General features: G+C 34.9%; 1 protein-coding gene across 2 annotated transcripts in view; it reads left to right on the forward strand.

The window, feature by feature from the left end:
* Positions 1 to 21,667, forward strand: part of LOC128996298 (obscurin-like) — a 255,278-nt gene that overhangs the window by 38,943 nt on the left and 194,668 nt on the right. Inside the window, exons 2-3 of one of the 2 annotated variants that reach the window (XM_054421531.1) lie at positions 9,091 to 9,146; positions 10,282 to 10,358. In XM_054421531.1, coding sequence (XP_054277506.1) covers positions 9,119 to 9,146; positions 10,282 to 10,358 — 105 coding nt within the window. In that variant the 5' untranslated portion in view covers positions 9,091 to 9,118. Of the gene's footprint in view, positions 1 to 9,090; positions 9,147 to 10,281; positions 10,359 to 12,801; positions 12,896 to 21,667 lie in introns of those variants that run through there. The other variant, XM_054421532.1, reaches the window with a different exon arrangement.

Consider the following 21,667-nt stretch of genomic DNA (forward strand, 5'->3'; position numbering starts at 1 on the left):
TCTATGTGAGCATTACTATTCAGTTTGGTTCTTCTTAATGGATATATAAATTTTTGGTCTTCAACTCCAAATACATTAACACTTATATTATTTTGTCTTTCAAATTTATCTATATCAGATATTTTAACAGGATACTTTATGTTTGTCATATTTAACTGATTTTCATAGGGTGCATATTTCGATACCCTTTCAGCATGTTTAGCATTCCTTGGATGTAAAGCTGCTAAAATTGACCAAAGGAAGCATTTATTATCAGCATTCTTTATATTTAAAACTGCTTTTGTCAATTTAATACTTTTTGGTGTGGGGATATATGACTTTGGAGTTAGGGGCTTATACTTGTAAACGTGCAACTGCCAATATTTAGTATGGTCATAAATCCATCCACTGCCTTCGGCTTGATATTTGTGTATGGAAGCATCAATCTTTAAAAGAGCATTTTCAATTTGAGGCTTTAAATCTCTCTTCTCAATGGTTAAGGTAGTAAGGCTTCTAAAATCTGCAATACATTCTTTCTCATTAACTAATTTTCCATTTTGATCTATTGTATATTTTATAAATTTGATTCTCCTTACTAAAGTCCATTTTATCGGTAGAGGACAAGACTGAAGAGTACTTTTAAGTTCAGTTTTAATCGATTCACCAACAAATTTAATCATTGTATATGGACATTTGTTACAAGAATTGATGTGTCTTTTAAAATGACCAACAACATTTCTTTTACAGAAATTACAAGTCTTATGAGTTTGTAATATATGAGATTTTAGAGCCATGTTATTATCACAGATTATATCACAAACTTTGCACAGTTTCACCTTCATTTTATGTATTACCTTGTAGTGGCGAATCAGGTTGCTTTTTTTGGAGAGCGATGCAAAACAATGTTGACATGTAGTCTTCATTTTTATATATGTAATTAAAAAATAGGTTGGCATCTTCTATATAGTAGAAATTACATTTTGACAATTTCAATTAATGAGAAATAATAATTTGAATTAGAATTTTATATTTTAATATTCAAAACAATTTCATACAATAAGATTTGGCAATTGTAATTTTCTAAATCAAAACTAAATCCAAAATCTTAAAAAATACTTTTTAGCAATTCAGATTGCTGAGTCTACATATATACAGAGTGAGTGTTACCTATTTTAAAGGGGACTTGACAAAATTATATAGTATAATTCAGCTAAGTTTTTAAATAATAACTTGTACACACTTTAGACTCAAAGTCCCCCGGTGCATAAAATTTGGCTATGTTTTTAAATAATAACTTGTGCACACTTTTGACTCAAAGTCCCCCCGTGAGTGAATTTGGCTAAGTTTTAAAAAATAACTTGTATATATTTTTGACTCACTTAAAAATAGTAATAACAAAATAAGTTACTTTTTTGGATAGAGAAGCAGCACACAGTTGACATGTAACTAAAAAAACTAAGTTAGCATGTTCTATATGGTGGAAATTACATTTTAGACAATTTCAATTAATGGGAAATAATAATTTAAATCAAAATTTTAAATTTTAATATTCAAAACAATTTAATACAATAAGATTTGGCAATTGTAATTTTCTAAATCAAAACTAAATCCAAAATCTTAAATAAAAATACTTTTTAGCAATTCAGAATACTGAGTCTACATATATACAGAGTGAGTGTTAGTTATAGAGAAGACTATGTTACCTATGTTAAAAGGGACTTGACAAAATTATATAGTGAGTATAATTCGGCTAAGTTTTTTAATAATAACTTGTACACATTTTGACTCAAAGTTCCCCAGTGCGTGAAGTTTGGCTAAGTTTTTAAATAATAACTTGTGCAAACTTTTGACTCAAAGTCCCCCTCATGAGTGAATTTGGCTAAGTTTTTTAAAATAGACTTATATACATTTTAAGTTCCTTAGTGACTGTTCAAAATACTCTAAGTGTTTAAAAATAGATTTATATACATTTTTATAAGTTCCTTAGTGACTCAATTCGGCTAAGTTTTTAAAAATGGACTCGGGAAATTAGCTACACTCCTAAGTTAAAAGAAATACAGAGTATGAGTAGCCTACAAGCATCAATTACATCACCAATTGATCCCATGACCCGACACGCGACAACATATTACATTAGTCTAGCTTAGATGTCAAAGACTTACCATAACAAGAAGATCCAGGTGGAAGAGTTAGTGATGATTCCGTAGAATGCCCCCCTTATATACCACAAAATTGTCTAAATTAATTTAGAACTTAACAATGGAAATTGAACAAACTGAAATTGAACAATTGAATAATTGAGGTCAATCAATCAAACATATTTGGCAATTGTCTAAACCTGCCCCAGACAGACTGGCGCCAGACAGGCAGAGAATGTTGACAATTGGTTTTGATTGGGGTCATTAGGTTACACTCACAGTCATTCATTTGAGTCAGGCATAGTTTACGCATAGCCATAAGCATGCCCGAGTTCACGCACAAACCTCACATGATTTTGAAAATATACATGGGAATGGATGTGGATTTGAAATTTTAATAGAGTTTGAACATTTATATAGGCTTGTATTGGACGAGATCCAGGTCTTTTAAAAAAGTGGCCAAAAAATGAGCCATATTCCAGACGTGATTTTTAGTATTAACAAAAGTAGAAAATTTATATAGGGGTGTATAGGTCAAGAGCTGGGTCTTTAAAAAAAGTGGCCAAAAAAAGCTCTTCCATTTTTTTCTCATTTTTCCCCTATAAAAAGTGCCCTAAAAGTGCCTCTAAAACGCCGAAAGTGGGGTCATATTGTCCTATTATATCTACTAGCATTTAAGTTACAAGGATTACCAACAGGGTGCAGCACTATTATTTTTTTAAATTTATGACTGCAGCCAATTTGCAACCAAAAGGTGAGTGAGCGTAGCGAACGACTTCAACCTGGAAGCGAGTTAGCGTAGCGAACGAGCTAACCTGAAGGCAAGTGAGCGGAGCGAACGAGCTCCAATCTAAAGGTGAGTGAGCGTAGCGAACGAACTTCAACCAGGACTTGATTGAGCCATGCGAACGAGCTCACTTGTGAAGTTAAATGGGGTAAAGCCCGCGGGTACAGCTAGTCAATGTATAAAACAGTAGCACACTGAATCGCTGTATTGAGAGAGCGTGAATGATAATTTGTTATTATTTACAAGACGTAAAACACATCGAATAACACTTGATTGTTCAGCACTTGATTATTTGTGGAGTTGAACTTGTCTCGATCAGTACAAAATGTAATAGTTTTCTCTAGTAACATACATTTTGAGATTGTGCATCATAGAATCCCTGAAGATGCATATACACATGAGTTTAAAACACATGTTTTAAACAAATGCTTACAGCAGTCTAAAGAAGGCAAATATTTAAGAACTAGTGCACCTGTTGCTCGAAATCGAGTGTTGCGTACTACTGTAGTTCATCACTTTTCCATACTTTTATTCAAAATTGATTTCAATATATTATAACTTTATTTCCTCTTTGTTCTAAATACAATTTCCCATTTTACTTTCCCATCCCAATTTCTTGACAGCTGAAAGTTATTTAATTTAATGTTTATTTACATCATATTTTTATTATTATAAAAAAAACATTGTATTTCTATCTTCAGTACAATCACTACATATAATTTTATTCTCAATTTTATTTTAAAACCCACATACAATTTTTCATGGGATTCAAGCAAATATTACTCATTTTACTTTAAACTACATTATACAATCCGTATTATGAACATTGTTAAATTCTACATGAAAGAAAAGACATTTTTAAAGTGATATTTTAATCATCAAGACAGTGAATGAACTTGAACTTATATCACTCAAGAAGCTAAGAATCTATCAAGACGGTTCTATCAATGAACTGAAAATAATGATTGACATTCTCGGTGAGTTTCAATATTAAGTTTTTTGACAAATTTACTCTCAGAAATTGAACAACATTGTATATTAAATTGAAACTTGTCTTGTTACTTCTTTTATATAATTTATTTATGTAAAATATTTAGCTGACAAATCCCAACAATATCGATTTTGAATTGCTTCACTTCTTTGCCTAATTTAGGCTGGTCCTTCGATGTATTTCTTTTATTATTTTTCTTATCTTCAACTACACTTTTCCCCCACATCGAGCAATTATCATTTAAAAACTATTTAAAAAGTTATTTTAAGAGATTTTAAGAGTTATTTTAAAACTAACAACAGTTATAATTTTTGATTAGGTACCGGTAGTTTAAAAGTCTCAACTAAAACTTATGCAGCTAATGGAAATACTCACGCTGATGCTGATGGAAATATAGCAAATTTCCCAGGCTTTCTCACCTTTTACATAAATATGATCAGCTGGATAATTTAATTGCTGTTAATACTTTAGTTGCAATTTAAGGAAACGTGTGCTACGAAGATTTACTGACTTGGTTAAAATGAAATATTTACTATTTTAATTTGGGTTGGCGTAAATATAACAATGGAACAAAGCGAGAAAGCCTGGACAATTTTATATACTAAAAAGAAAACTGAATCAACACTGTGTGCTGCATTTCTTGAGCAATCTTTGAAAGAGCCAATTTGTAAGCTATGGAAAAATAGGAAAGTCATAGAATGTTTTTTTTTTTTTTTTATTTATAATCATTATTATGGTCAACCTAATGGGGCCATGATTGAGTAACATTTGTAGAAAGTACTAAAAAACAAGATCAGCTTTTGAAAAATAATAAGATATTAACAAGAAATGTTGATTATATTGAACTGTTATGTACATCCTGAGTATTTTCATAATGTGTGAGTCGACTATTTTAAAGTCATCGGAAATTATGACTGTTATTCGTTTTCAAATAACGCCTGTAACACTTCGCAATTGTTCGAATTAGAGCAACAGGTACACTAGTAGAATTTAAACACGGAAAATATTAGCGGTTGCCAGTTTTAAAAGACTGTAATTAAGTTCCCACACTGGCTTTACAGTGGATAAATAAAGCTAGCAGACAATTAATATCTTAACAACTTTCAATTTGCAATACTCTAAAACACCAAGAGGATTTCTTTCTCTACAATTTTATGAAACCCAAGGCGGAAAAACTTGTAAACTTCACGAACTACTACGAACTGCGACTGACTACCACGATTACTAGAAAGATACCGGTATGGATCATAAACATAAACAAATGACGTTGTTGGCCCGAATCCTATACTAATAGCATTGAACATATGTTTTGGCAGTTCCATTTAAGCAATGTTAAATAATGTTTATTTCGGGCCAAAAATGTAATTTGTTTATGTTTATGATCCATGCCGGTATTTTTCTAGTAATCGTGCTGACTACTGTACTTGGCACATTTTTGTACACACCTGAACCATAGATAAAACATACTCCCCCGCCCTGAACTCCATAAAGGTCAGTGAGAGTGTGAATCACTAACTTGGCGAACATCTCTACTGACTCATAGACCTTGTGGTTGGTAAACACACACACACGCCCACACACAAATACACAAACAGTTCGCAGGTTATAGTCACATTTTGGCACCAGATGTAATGGCCAGTGAAGTCTTCCTCTCAACTAGTGCATGCTTATTGCATTGTTTTGGCAAACATCTGCATGATTTAAAGCATAACTGAGCCATTTTACAGCACCAACGTCTTATGCCTCACTTAGTGGCAAAGTTGTATTACGACCATAAACCATGCTGTGGAAGGTTACTGTTTGTATGTTGATAGCGGTGGGAAATCCTACTAAATGACAGATAAACTTAATGTTGGTGTTCTGAGTTAATTGTTGAGTCACATTGTTGAATTTAAGTTGTAAAAATCCTTCAGTACCACGTATCTGCATTTGTTTTGAAGTCACGAATTTGTTAATGAAGTCAAACTTTGCTTATGGTATGAAGACTTGAAACCAGAAGATTCATCAGAGGCCGATAACTGATTTTCTAAGCTATCATCATTATCTATGTTTGTACCTATGCTAGTGATAGGTTCTGTTAAGTAACTAAAAATAGAGGTCGTCCAGTGGTCAAAAACCCGACCAAAAATATGTAATGTATAAGGCTACAGGCTTCTATATTTTCATTCCATGTTGTAAATAAAACATGTGATTGCAATTTCTTCCATTTGTTTTTATTCTCTGTTTATATTTTTTGTTATTTCGTCACCCCCACATGCAACCCATAAGGCCCATGTTAAATTTGTTTTAAATTTCAAATTATTTTTTTTTTTTTGCTTATTGTTGAACTTTTTTTAATTTATTAAGGGATTATGCAGATCTACAGGAAAACATCTTTCTAACAGTATGCGTAGATTTTCCCTGCGATACACACGAGCTGAAAAAAGGTTTTAAAGAAACATGCTTGCCAATTCATATATAGGTTATTTTGTTCAGTTGATCATCTTGTCATTCGCTTCTAAAGCGTCTATACGGGTTTGTCGAATAACTAATGTGTTTTAAGTATCCTAGTCCACAATTTGTCCTCTACCCAGAGCAAGTTTAACAAAATATAAGTGGCAACCTTATTTTCTAGTTTATTAGGGTAGGGAATAAGATAATAATTCCATGTATTAAAATAATTCACATTGTCACGGTTATGTGTTATCCATATCATGGCAGATCTACCAATATGTGATAACAATAATGACATTATTTTCATGGTCCTATTACACCTAGCGGAACCCCCGTCCAACCTTCAATCTATATGCTTATTTCCTATCGAGAAGGAATTGCGTTTTTGGAAAAAATATAATTTTAAACTACATATCCCAAAATGTCAAAATGTAATAAAGGTGCGTCGTACATTCATACTTCAAAACAATAAGTGATCTTTGGTAAGATTGTCGCTAGAAGTTACGTTAGTCCTGTACGAATGTTGATCATGGACCATAATGGATAAGTTATTGCGTCAATTGAACTAAATATAACAAAACACAATACATAGGGAATCATTTAGCTTATACTGAAGCGTCTGCATAATGGTCGTTGGCGAAGATCACTATTGACTCAGTCCAACGCCTTAGGGGATCCATTTTTACTTTATTTCGATGATCTTAAATTACGATTACGACTGTGCATTAGTGAGACTATAATAATTGGTAATATCTTGCATTATGATGGTATGTGTTTATAAGCCAATCATCGACCTCAGTAGGAGATACGACTCTCGGCTCTTCAAATATTGGATAATTAAAGAAATGTACAACCGTGTAGGTAGAAGATGCGACGAAGCCACGGAGTCGGTCAACTACAGACGCTATATAGCACGAGATACTCAAAGATCACTGCGAGTGTCAAACAGTAAAACGTCTTATTTACAGTACTGCCATAGTTGTATACCCGAATATTGTGAATTGGTTTGAACTAAATAGCTTGAATATTTGTTTGACGACGGTCAAGTACGTTTATTGTAATTAATACAATATTAAATTATTAATAACATAAGCTCTACTACGATGGGTTGAGAGTTCGACTTGAGTGCTATCTAGCGGTAAATAACCGAGCTGTTGCGAACGACGATGTGAGGGCTATCTAGTGGAGATTAGGCAAACTGCAACGATCCGGGGTATTGGAAGGGGATTGTATTGGTAAATGTTATTAACTTACGAATGTTGAACTAGCGCTTTATCTCCATGGGAACGAAATATTACTGGGGAAAACTAATTTCCCTGATTACGAATTTTCTTACGTTATTCTTATGAAAAAAGAAAAACTGTTGTAGTTTGCATGTTTAGTGATGTATTTTGATAAACCACAAACCATCCACCTACTTATGAGGGATTTGACGTGTGAAAGTATGACTCATCTGGTATCGTTCGATTCATAACGAAATGAGGAAAGTCCTACAAACATATTTGATAACCCAACCTAACATAACCATTGCAGCACGCTGTACAAGGGTGGCTTCCGGAGAAGACCAAAGTACCAAATACTTTACTACACAATCTCAGGAAACCCCATCAGAAATTAACTGCATACTATAGTATAACCTCATTTCAGACCTAAAGCAATGTTTTTGGACCGATTCAACCATCTCGAAGAACAAACTTATACAGACTTATTATTACCTACTTAAACTTATCACCGACTGGCTGCTAGAAAGACCTACATGACGAGCCTAATAGAGCTCGCCCAAACATGACTTTAAAATATGTTCTTTGCTTGTCCTGTGTGGCCTCAAGGAACGTAAAGTATAGGACTACCGTCTAATGTCTGTTGTCTCTAGATACACGGGTTGGTAGACAGATAAGGTCATTGACCCAGTGATCCAGAGCCATAATTAAATTTTAAAATTACAATCCACACCGTACTTCAATAGGCAAAACTGATCGCTGTCTCCAGCTTTGGAAAATTTCAACTCTTCCCTTATCTCCAATCATCTACTTTCGTTCCATACAAAGTTACATCTCACCTAGTTAGAAGGTGCTAATTGAGAAAGCAGACCGGAAGTGACCGCTGCCAACAGCTGATGCTATCGTAAATCAATCAGCTGGTCATCCGTCGTCAGGTGACGGGGTCTTGCCGGGCACGCGGGAAACTTAGCCTCTTTGGCGGCTATATGCGTACTGCGACGTCTAGACAAGTTGCAAAATGTTGTCAGCCATGTGAATATGTAAAGGTTTCATTGCTGTATACCAGTTGGAAGAGATGACATGCCAACGAGTTTGGAAAAGTAACAATTTATTTGCCTCTAAAAAACTTTTTGCTGATTAATTTTAGACAATTTTGTTTCTTTTAGTTGTGGTAGGACCAATCAGCATAACTTTGCAAACCCTACCTTAAAGTTAAGACCTAGGAAACAAATCTGTAGGTTGATATCAAATGGGAAGATAGTAAGATGGGATTATAGTAGCTAATCTTAAGTGCATGCATTATCTTTGTCCAAATTACAGACAAGTGTTTTTGTATGATCAATGAATCAATTATTTAAGATGGGGCGCCACTATGTGCGTATTTTAACCCAAATATGAGTGAAGGATGAGTGTAGGATGAGTGGCGCGATCTTGTAGTCTTGTTAGTGACTAAGGCCTACATGTTCCTTAGACACAGATAGGCAGATATTTGTATTCAATTATAAAATATAGGTGAAATTTTTTAATTGATTTTTTTTTCAGGTGCTGACAAGCGCACAACGATCGAGCCATGAGCAAAACGAACAAACGAAAAGACGGTGAGTGTGACAGTGATTTAACCGAAATTTAAACTTCATTTGAGTTAGCATAATTTAAACCATTTGCAAAAAAACTAGGAAAATTTCTTATGATGTTGGTAAGCATATACCACATTAATGATATGTCATTGTAAAAACTGTGAATACTTATATTTTACGAATCATTGTCTTCGTTTTGGCCGTAGAACGATTGGCACACATTTTTAGCCGATTTGGAATAGCACGACTGGCACAATCATTATAGGGGATTAAGAAGGGTCAACCTGTAAGGTTCGGAATGGCACGATTAGCACAACAGACCGGTAAGGAAGTAGCAGCCAGGTAGCCAGAATGCGGGAAACGGATATTGTTTTGTCCCCACAAATTTTCTGCTGGGGTGCTTATTGGAGTAAGGAAGGTGTAAGTTTGCACGACAAATCTGCAGCTACGGTCACCGCGCTAGCTGGATCCAAATAAAACTACACAACCCTAACCTAACCTAACCTAACTTAACCTTTGAAAATACGCTATATTACCGGCAAATGACTGTAGTAGCAGAGTTGACGGGGAATTTTAAACTTCCCGTTTTCCCTCGTTCGATGGCATCTACCTGGTCGAGTGGTTGTGCCAATCGTGCCTTTTCCAAGCAGGCGAGTTGACCCTACTTATTCCGCTCAAATGATTGTGCCAAAACTGCCATGGGCAGAAGGTCCAAAAATGTGTGCCAATCGTCCCGTTCCCTTCGTTTTTCACGTCTTAAAAGAACCTTGGTTCTTGTGTTGGTGAGCAAACGGCATATGAATTGTAAACATCGATAAGAACTCTATAATCGCTGTATACTTCAAAATTGTCTTCAGCTAATCCACAAGGATAAAAAATCCATAAGCAGTATGTTTAATCCATAGTTAATGACCTTAACAGCGGAAACAGAATTCTTTATCCACGATGGTAAGAAAAGTACGCCAATGAGCGTTATTTTCATTTTGCTTGGATTGTGCTCAGCTCGACTCAATGTGAGGTGTAAGTTACATGTATTATTTAAAACAAATAATGAATTATGGTTCAATGAAATATTGTTCGCAGTGTTAGTCTCCCAACACTTTGTTTTAATTGTTTATATACTAAGCTATAATTATTTATTGGTGTCATTTTGCAGCGTTCGCGGCAGAGCTGAGCGCAGTGCTCAACAAACGTGCCATGTTGTCACACGACGATGGGCCACCTTCTAAAAAGGTGAGTTTGTATTTTATATTTTTATAAATATACTAGCTGTACCCGCGGGCTTTGCCCCGTTTAACTTCATAAGTATTCGCATGGCTCAATCACGTCCTGGTTGAAGTTCGTTCACTACTCTCACTCACCTTTAGGTTGGAGCTCGTTCGCTGCGCTCACCACTTGCCTTCAGGTTAGCTCGTTCGCGTCGCTAACTCGCCTCCAGGTTGAAGTTCGTTCGCTACGCTCACTCACCTTTTGGTTGGAAATTAGCTGTTGTCATAAATAAAAAAATAAAAAATAATAGTGCTGCACCCTGTTGGTAATCCTTGTAACTTTAATGCTATTGAACATCATAGAACAGAACCAACTTGTTTTATTGAAACAGCTGTTAAGATTCATTAATTTCTTTTAAATTTGAAAAATAATAAGGTTAACATGGGAAACTCCAGAGCCACTGGGGCGGAGCCCGAAAGTCCGATCAGAATAAAAACTTCTTAGTTTTCCTATTTAATGCCCAAAGAATCGGTGTACCGAATTTCAGCCTCCTAGGTAAATGGGAAGTGGGAGAATTAGTGATGAGTGAGTGAGTGAGTGAGTCAGTGAGGGCTTTGCCTTTTATAAGTATAGATTTGAATATACATATTTTTAGACGCTTTGTTTATGTTAAGATGCTCTTTTTGATAAACAGTAACATTATTAATGTAAAATGGACAACTATCCTTATATATAATTCTGTAAGACAAAATCTTTACCAGAAAATTTTGGACGTCTGGTAAGTCGCAGAAAAGTGGGAGGGGTCTTAAATTAAAGGTCTTGACCCCAGGGACTCGGGAAAAATAGCAGAATTTCCATAAAGTTACCAGAAAACGAGATATAACGTAAAATGTTCTCCATAAGAATAGCATTAGAAGCCATTTTCTGATAATTTTTGTTTACTTCATACAGCTGATCGTGATTTATCATCATGCCAGTACGCAATGTTAACATTTGGATTATACTTATTTGCCAGTATGTTCAGCAATGTACTATATAAAACCAGGGATAACGTTACCTATAATAATTAAGACTTTTTAGTTGCGATATATAGAATATGGAAATATATTATTTTACTGTGAAACTTTTCAAACTTGTGTTTAACAAGAAATAACCACATTGAATAAATAATTAACGATCCACCTTAATAAACCAATATTTATTCAAAACCAATTATATGTTTGCTGCCTTTATAGTGTGGCCTTGCTTTAGCAGAGTTAAATCTATGTAGTGATTCGAATGATTTATTGAAAATAACATCAACAAAGACAAACAACACACTGTTTTTTACACAAAAGATATGGCATATATACAGGGATATCTATTCTGACACATAGGTAATATATTTCTTTGTTTGTTTAAATATTAGAATAATTTGTTTTATATTATTGAGCATTTTAGGGACTTATGTCCCTACAAGCCACTAGTACAAAATACTCGTGATGAAAGGAATAGGCGTTTCCCCAAAAGTGCATATGTGATGGACACTGCGTTGTAAAAACAAGCCGAAAGACAAATTCAATAACACATACAAGCTCTAGGATCTGGATGATAGACAACGATGAAATCAAAATGTATGGTCAAAACTCGACTGGATTCAAAAGTATACTCACAATTTAGTGATTCTAAAATAAACAAACATGAATTACACGTTCTAGATTTTTACTACAACGACTTTCTTAAAAATGTGTTTAACACCATGTAAATTCACAAATAAAATTCAATATGTGAACAAACCTACAGGTAAATTACAATTCAAGTAATTAGCAATGACTTTTGAATTGTAAAGTATCTGTTACTAGATTTGGGTTGGTAAAAAATTGTTTCACACGATGGAGTAGTCATATACACTTGGCACTTGGCATATTGTCTGTGATAGGAGTGTCTGAGCACTAAGTGACTGTGTACTCTGTTTTAAGCTAATTTGACTCGTTTTAATTTGTTGATTTGACTACGTTAACGTTCCTAAAACTGGTTGCAAATTCAATTTGGCGGCGTGGCGTTGAATGACCATTTATATCCATAGTCAATGAGGAAGCTCAGTTATATTTAGATCCAACTTACCACATTTTGAAACGTGATTAATTACGTATTTCAAACTGTGATAGCGTACATAAATTATAATTTAACCGGAGCTCTGATACATTTGTCAAGTCTGGGGTTCGCGAAGATTTCACCTTATTGCGGAAGATCTTGGTGGTAGAATCACTCCTTTACACGTTTAACGTTTTCGAAGGCAACTTACGTGATGGGAAAGTACTTCGCGAGTTCCAAGTTGTGTTCCTCAATTGGTAGGCCTACACATTACCTAGCAAATCAACACTTAGGACCAATCTTAACACCCCATTAGTAGGATCGGCAGGTGCTAATTATAATTGTTTCCCAACCTTAACATCGTTGGCAACGACGACACATCTGTCTCAGTAGTGAGTTTGTGCAGTGAGACGCGACGTGATTTGATCGGTCAAATGTTTGGGAATTACAAATTTCTGTCTCGGCGTCAGCTGGAGGGAGATGGCAATGTAAGTGTTAACAATTTTGGGGAGATTTTGTATTTGAAATATTTGTATTGTGCAACTCAATACCAATAGTTTTAGACAGCAGCGCACAAGTGCATATTTTAAGCTGAGCTTGATTTCAAGATAAGTTTATAATAGAATTAGATGGACTGTGTTTACCAAGATCGTCTGTATCTTTAGCCAGGACTATTTATTGACAACTTAATGATCAAGGTTAGCTAGCTCTAGTTTCTAACGATGAAAATATGTTGACTTAGAATCATACCCATGACTTCTTGATTGTTAGGCGAGTAGGCCTACTATCATAGATAAAACATACTCCCTTAGTAAATTTCTAATCCTTGTGGACACAGTTGATGTAAATTTTATTGTTAATTCTGTCCGGTGCAATTTAAAGGTCGTGTTTTGTTTACAATATTTTTCTTGTTTTTTTTTGGTTATTTAAAACCCCTTTAACCAATAAAACGGTCTAATCATAAACAATAACTCATCCTCTAGTTATAACCAAAAAGTCTAAAATAATAGAAACAAAATTTCGACGACACTAGCGATCAGTTTCACCGGACATGAACTAGACACGAATAACGAGCTTCAAAATTTACACTGGGATGGGAAGTTTTCTATAGATGCTTAATTATAGCTGATGCACTACTGTAGTTCGTTTTGTGGATTTACATTCTTGGGTTCAGATATACCGATATAAGCCGTTGTTTTAATGAATGGCATGCATATTAATCCAAACGGCAAAAAATGCAACGGTAACCCTACTTTAATACCACCGGCTGCAAAACATAATCTCTAGAATTGATTATCGTATGAGTCGCCTGATAAACATTTTAGCTGATTTGTATAACAACGTTATCCAAGTGTAAAATATGTAAGTTATATCCCGAAGTTAAACGTCTCCATTTAGAACCACTCATTGAAACAGCCTTTAGAATATGAAAGGATAAAACGTTTCTTGTGTTTTAATCAGTTTTAAAATGATTAAAAAAAGGTAGCAATTTATTGGTAAACTATTGATTCTCCTCATGTGTTATAGCCAAAGAGTAAGACATATAATTTAAATTTTACAAGAGAGAATACTTGGACTACTTTAGCGTGAATTAGCCTCTTAAAGAGTCATCATCCACTGCCACGATTCTCTTCATCATCAATCACTATGTTTTCTTATCATGATATATTTATGAAAGAAGTTTAGTTGACAAAAAACTTATCTTTTGGATTGTGCTCTTTTACATTTTACAATTTTACAATCTTCTCCCATAAGGATACCAGAATCACACTCTGTGGAGAACCCCCTATATATTTAGTATATGAAGAAAGTATTGTTTATTTCGTCAAAACTTTCGAGGTAGAGTTTAAAAAAATTGTTTTTGAAGTAATGTCTGTGATTCTGTATATGTGGATGTATACAGAGCTACAGACAGCACCTGTAGTCCGATTTTAATGAAATTTTGTATATAGGCACTAATCTATGGCACCTTCAGTTTGTTTTTTCATAGATTTTTTAATTTCGATTAGTTATGGTGATTTCCCCATTAAAACCCATAAAACGACGGAAAAATTGAATTTTATTGAACATAACTCGTAGGATTTAAAATATCTATTATTTTAAATATCTATCTATTAAAATAAGACTAGTATGTTATGGTCCGTATAGTTCTAAAAAAATAGTGCAACCCCTATTGTTGCAAAAGTTACGGTTCAAATTTATTGCAACTTTGGTGATTTCCGCTATAAAATATCAAAGTTACTCCCACCACCCATGATAAAAGTTGTTAATATGCTAATGATGGGAGAAAGTATGTTTCAGATTTCTGATACCATTTATTTTATACTTTTAACTGAAATGGTGACCATACGAGTGTAGGTATTATCCATCTTGTAGTATTGTTAATGACCATGTTCTTAGACAGGTCTGTTAATTATAGCCCATGGTATTATTATTTTGTAATAGGTTAATATTAAATCTCCTCAAATCACACGATACAAGTCAAGTAGTTTGGCTCATTTTATTGCATGTTGTGTCTTTGTCAAATAATTCAATAAATTGCGCATATTTACTAGCAAGATAGTTTCGTAAATATATTTCTCTTTTGTTCAAAGTTTGGCAAGCTGAGAACGAGGAAGGAATGTCTTTTGTGCTTTGACAATTGAACTACTAATCAAAGTAGGGCCAAGGGTTAATAATGTTGGACTGAGATTGGTTTGGGTGTCTGAATATATCAACCACTGTTGCCAGGGAATAGCTGTAAACGAGTGTGATTTTATCGATTTATGGTAGTACATATACAGCTGCTCATTACCTTTTTATTTTCCTAGAAGAAACATATTCACCTTACATAGTATGAGTTCGCGAATAATTAGTTTGTAATCTAACATGCGGCAATATGAGTTGGGGAATCGTATGTTTTGGAAATTTAAATAATAGTATATTTCGAACCTAGGGCCGAAAAGTAGGTTTTGCCAGCTTAGCTGCAAAACCATTTCGGTCCGTGGTACGAACGCTATCTTTCACCACACTATACCCTAATACCACTATTCACCACAATAATAATGTACGCTGATAGTCAACACAACTACAACTCTAAGGTTATGTCGAGGAATCAGCAAAAGTAATAATAAATAGTTGCTGGACAGCGGTGACAATAAAGCAATTCTATTGCAATGCTATGGATACTGATTGTTGATTTAATATGCATTCATGTTTTAAGAAAGTAAAGCGGGCAGCTGATTTTGCTGCCCTAGGGATGTAAAAACCTGCTCGGCCCCCAAATGACGATGACAGCTGGCATGGCCAGCAAAACGTAACTTTCAGCTACCAATTAACTTATATGTAAAGCAGCTAAAAACATCATAGTGTGGTGAAAAATATTTATGCTATCAATTTAATTATAAAATGAACACAATGTTAACAAGGTATAAATTTATCCTACCCCTGTTTGGTATGGTGATTTTCAGCGTCTTAAACACGGTACGGTGAAACATAATAAAATGTAATGTAATGCGTAAAACATAATAGCAAATGTCTTTATTTAATGGTAAAGTTTAATCAAAAATAATAATAACAAAATGTGTGTTTCTTAAGCACTAAACATAAGTAGTCCTTGAGCATAATGTTATTCATATACACGAGGCATGGGACTGAAAGAACATTTGTTACTGTTATAAAACGTTGTTATTATAACGTTGTTGTAGGCTACTTATTCTTGTCCCGATTTGGATGAAATTGGCATGAATGTTTAGAGCTGGATAAACATGGAAAAGTTCGCTAAACAGATCGGGTAGTAAGAACGGGTATTTTTTAATGGTTTTAAGTTTGTTTCTAAAATTAAAGGGGGTTTCAAAGTATCACCCTTATAAACACAGTATCACATAAAGTAAACACAGTTATGTTCAATTTTCATAGTCGACAACCTATTTCTACTAATCATGAGCGTTTTAAGGGTATATACATATCTTCATATGATCCAGTTAAGATGAAAATTTTAAAAATTGAACTGACAAATTTACTTAGTAGGTTATGCGGGTATGCTATATTTTTTACCATTTTTATATTTAATCGTTTTACATGTTAAACATACTCGTATCAAAAGGAAATGAACTTATATTTATTTCGGTCAAATTAGAGTAATGGTCAAGATATTTTTATCTAAGAGGTGTGGGAGTTGAAACGATTTAGAGATATTCCAAAAACCACACACACTTTTTCTCCCTGAAAATATTTCTCTCCATGTTTCTCTTTTCTAGTGGTATGGTCGTGTAATAATTTTACTTGGTTGTGCTAGAAAAACTATACCATGAATTGAACATATTCCTTGAAAAGTTTTATTCCTCATGATATACTTAGGAAAATTTCAAAGTCAGTTCCGTTTGGTTTTGTAGAGGGTAATTTGTTGTTAACTATTGAATCCTTGAACCCATAAAACAATTATCAAACAAATTTCTTATCTCATTGCGCACTAGATTAGATTTAAATTACAATCAGTTTAGTATTTGAAAAATATATTTTGTGATCCTAAATAGACTCAATTTATGAAGCTCACTTAAGAAGGGGAGGTGTTACATCCTAAATGTCTATCTTTACTTATTGATTATTTATTTTATAACTATTACCAGCTGGTTATAATGTTTACTTCTTCACTTTGTTTTTAATTTGTGTTGAATAAAGTTGGTTAAAATTGTACTTTTACAAATACATTTATTATTTGTTCTAATGGCATACAGAACAATTGAACTCATCATCTGCTGTTTGGTATTAGCATGCTCTTATTTGGGGTTAGTTTAAATTAGCCACTGGCCACCAAGGACTCTTAAATAAAAATATAAATTAAAATGTTCAAAACAATCAAGCAATTAAGGTTGCCGATAGGAAAGCGCCTGCTCGGCAGAGTTGGCACTGTGCTTTGCCACACAGTAACACAAACTGCCAACGCTGTGTATTGCAGGCACCCCTCGAATGTCACTAGACACTAAAAGCACACTCGTTCGAATAGGTTTACACGTTTATACTAAATTTTATCGAAATTGAATCATTTTTACTCGAGTTATCGTGCTAATGTATATATATATATGGGCAAGCATGTTTCTTAAAAACATTTTTTCCTACAGTCAAATTAATTAATAATGTAATTAAACACACATTACATAGTTGTTATTTTAGCGATTAAATGTTTTTGATTTGTAATAAAACTACTTTTTCCTACAATCACCCAACAAAGTTGGCTTCCTTGTACTGTTTATAGTACATAAAGCTGCTAATTGCTGCATATTTATACTTTGCCGTACGGTTTATACTTTATCGTACGGTTTATACTTTGCCGCATATCAGGATTCCAACGAACAACACAAAACAGCGTGGTTCTATTTTGCACGTAATCCGTGTACGCTTGGAAATAGGTTGGCAACACTTAAAGATAATAATACTATGAGCAGCTGATTGACTACTATAACTACGATTTAACCTGTCATTTCGTGTTTATAGTTTCGGTATTTCTGAACTTTCTGGACTTTCCTTTTAAACGTTTTTAAAAAATTCCTACGATCTTAATAAACAAGAAAATACCTTTAAAGCATTTTTTTAGGTGCGGAAACCACTTCAAATTACAAAGTATACGGAACTACATTCTCAAAACGCGGAGCTCATTTCTTGCCGAGGAAAAATAGCGGAGTGATACGGACTGCGAGTACTACTTTCTCTAGGGCACCTATTTGTGTTGCCAGCTCAACCTAAAAACGTGTTGTATAGTGTTTGAAAGACTAATTATTTATATGCTTAATAGCTCTAGGAGAGATGGAAGTACATCATAATCTCTAACCTACCTGTGTCTGTGGTTCTTTGGGCTTCGGCCTGCTTGTTGTGTGCGACCAGCATTCAGTGGGCAAATCCTCGACTTTGGAAGTAACCTTTCCTGGAGGTGAAAACGGGCAAGTACCCGCAGCTCACGGGGACACTCAAGGGCAACGTAACTTTCCGCAGTGTGAGGGCAACGGTTTGTAGGTACTTATGCAAACCAATCCCTGTCTCTGAGCACGGACGGTATGGTTATCTTGAGTGTGGGGGGTTCTTCCCGGAACCTCAATTGAGTCAAGGGTGTCGCCACCTCTGGTGGATAGGTTCATCCGGGTGGGTCCCACTTCTATACCTGCCTCCTTTTGGGAAACCCTGATGGCCTGGCAGTGATGTTGGGTCTGACGGGCAAACGAAGTAGATCGGGTGCTGGGTCCGAGCCCGCCAGGGGTATCTGGGGATCTATCGCTCTGGTTATCTCTGGTTTCCCAGCAATGGGTAAGGCCTCGATCGGGCAGCGGTGTAAATGGGAGGTTGGGGTTCCCCCCGTCAGCGTGCTGATGGTCCCCTTCCTCCTGGCTATCGATGGCGGGTTCTGCCTGTCAGGGATTAGATAGGTCCCGAGTGTTGCTTGCACTAAATGCGTCGGGGCGCTCTACCATGGACCTCTAGGTCCCGACCTAGTGGAACCCAGGTGGAGTGACGCTTAAACAAGCAGCCGGAATCCCTGGTTAGGATTGAGGGGCAACCCTCTTTCCGAAGGGTCTGCTTCGGCAGCCGGCGAGCCTGATGACCTTAAGTCATCCGCCCATGGTGTGCTAAAGGTTGATGCGTAAGCTTCGGCCTACATCATGGGGCCCGGGTATGTCCTAAAGGATAGGTACCGGGTATGCAGTCAGGGGGCTTCGGCTCTCATGACAACAATAAATGTAAATGTAAATGTAAATGTAAAATATGCTTAATAGTGACTGTAGGAAAAATATAATGTGTAACACGAGTGCAAAAGGCCTTTGCTGCACTCGAGATCATTCCGCACTCGCCTGTAAACATTGCTCTCGTGTGCAGCAAAGTGCCACTTTGCCCACTAGTTACACAAATAACTATTTCAGCTTGTGTGCATTGCTGGAAAAACCTACGCATACTGTTAGAAAGATATTTACCAGTAGACGTGCCCTTTATAAATTAAAATATGCTCAAAAAATAAGCACAACAAATTAATTAAATTTTTAAAAAATAACACAGGCCTTATGGGTTGCCATGTTGACGAAATAACAACCAAATATAAATAGAAAATCAAAACAAATGGAAGAATACCAAACATATGTTTTATTATAGTGTGGAGTGAAAATAGATAAATTTGTTTAACATATTTGGTCGAGTTTCGAGCACGTGGCGATCTCTAGTATATATTAATTTGGACGGATGACGATTTGGCCTCTGGTCATGTCAAGGCGAAAAAGTGAATCGGTCCTGGGTCCAGGTACCCCCCTAAGAACCAATGTTAGCGACAATCTTAAGTAAGTCATATTTTTGGTGCCTTAAAGTACCGGTACCTAGTATTTCTGTAGTAAGTATAACTTGTACCGAGTATATGAGATCTGTATAAGCTTTGGCGTGGACACAATTTAGTCAAATTTATGTTTTATAAATGCAAAAAGAGTTTAAATCAAATTAAATTGCATCTAATCTTTATAAATAGGTTTATTCTGTGTGTTTGACTTCAAAATTAATTTTAAATGTAAGGATTGTAAATAAACCTAAATAGAATGGTTTATTCTAAGACTTTTCAATGTGTATGAAAATTTCACACACTTTGGCGATAAGGTAAACATTTTCAACATTCATACATACATTTTTAAAATTGTGAACGTATAAGAATATAACGCCTTCAATTTACTTTCCGTGAGCTGCCAAACGCTTCTGTCAAGATATAGCTCTCCCGCAATTGTAGGAGGTTTAAAATGTCCACATTTAGAATGTTTATTGTAGAACATTTCTATTAATTTCAAATTAATTTTTTTCCAAATCTTTCATTTTAAATTCTTTGCTATGTGTAACAAATAGATTATATACGATCATTATCTTATTTTTTCACACCTGAATGCCAATTTGGTGATAATTGCATTACCCGGTTCCTCTGTGAATTGATGCCAAAATATGACAAATTTACATACAAAATATTTCTTATATATTTGTATTTCTAGTTTTTAGCATAATTAATTGAACAATAACAAAATATACGAGATCAAATTTTCAACCAAACACCCTTAAAGTATATTGATTCTAGTCTTGCCGTAGACTTGAGAAACTGCAAGTTCATTTGTGAAATCTGGATCCCATTTTATTGTGTTTCGAGATTAATAACACATGTACCAGCGATATCATTATCATGCCAAAGTACGCAAACCCGCTGATGTGTAAAAGCTGCAATTCGTCTGGAAGATAAAAAAATGTATTACTGTTTTTAATTATTTTGCTTAAAAATAAAACTTAAAAGCTATTATTTTTCTATTTTGGGCCATTTTATACTGATTTGCCCGAGGACAACAATTGGTTAATGTAGACCTATCATTCACAATTTCTTTATTACTATACTTCACATTACAAAACTGGCTTGAAACGATACATACGACACACTGGCTATTTTACGATATTTTTTGCGTCTTACGATATTTTTTTAATAACTTTAAACGTAGTCTATATTCACCCTGCATCTAATCAAAGACTAATCTGTGACCCAACAAGGGAATTATTGTACATATCAATTGTATTGGCTATCTATGACGTTGAAAATTGACGTTTGATGTTGCAAGTGACTTCCCATCCTATTAGAAAGTTTCAAGCGTTTAAATGTGTTTGATTCTGACTTTATTCTGTAGTTTTTCACATTTGAGTGGAGGTTTACTAAATGCCCCTTCTAATTTCAGGGTTGGTTTTGTAATTTACCCATTTGGTCCATACCAGAGGGCAGAAATGTAATACAAATAAATGTATACAACGGGCAGAAACATTTTTAAGATTGGTCCCTAAAAATGACCAGTAGCAATAGATTCACAGATAGATTACAAAAGCAATGCAGTGGCACAGTTTCGCTCCGTTTGACAACGCGTACATCATATCTCTTGCCAGATGTTATATATAGGATAGTCTAGGCCTACAACACTGTTTCTGCACTCCAAAGTTGCAGATAATACTTCAAATTGACAGTGTTAAAAACATTTGACTCAACTTATAAACTTTACTTTAATACTTTACTTTGAAATGGCAACCGTATGAATGTAAGTATTTCAAGCCAAGTATGAATGGAGATGAATGTAGGATGAGTGGCGCGATCTTGTAGTCTTTCGACATGACTGGGACGGGTGGCGTCGTCCTGTAAGTAATCCAACTACTAGGAGGTCACGAATTGTGGATATCTATAGGCATGCACTGTGGATGCGATACTCCCTGGTGTGGATTAACGTCCGCACGGGTGAGTAATA

Source organism: Macrosteles quadrilineatus, unplaced genomic scaffold (genome assembly GCF_028750875.1).
Source record: "Macrosteles quadrilineatus isolate MER2022 unplaced genomic scaffold, UCM_ALF_1.0 Scaffold_6__1_contigs__length_79288215, whole genome shotgun sequence".
NCBI classification, from domain to species: Eukaryota; Metazoa; Arthropoda; class Insecta; order Hemiptera; family Cicadellidae; genus Macrosteles; species Macrosteles quadrilineatus.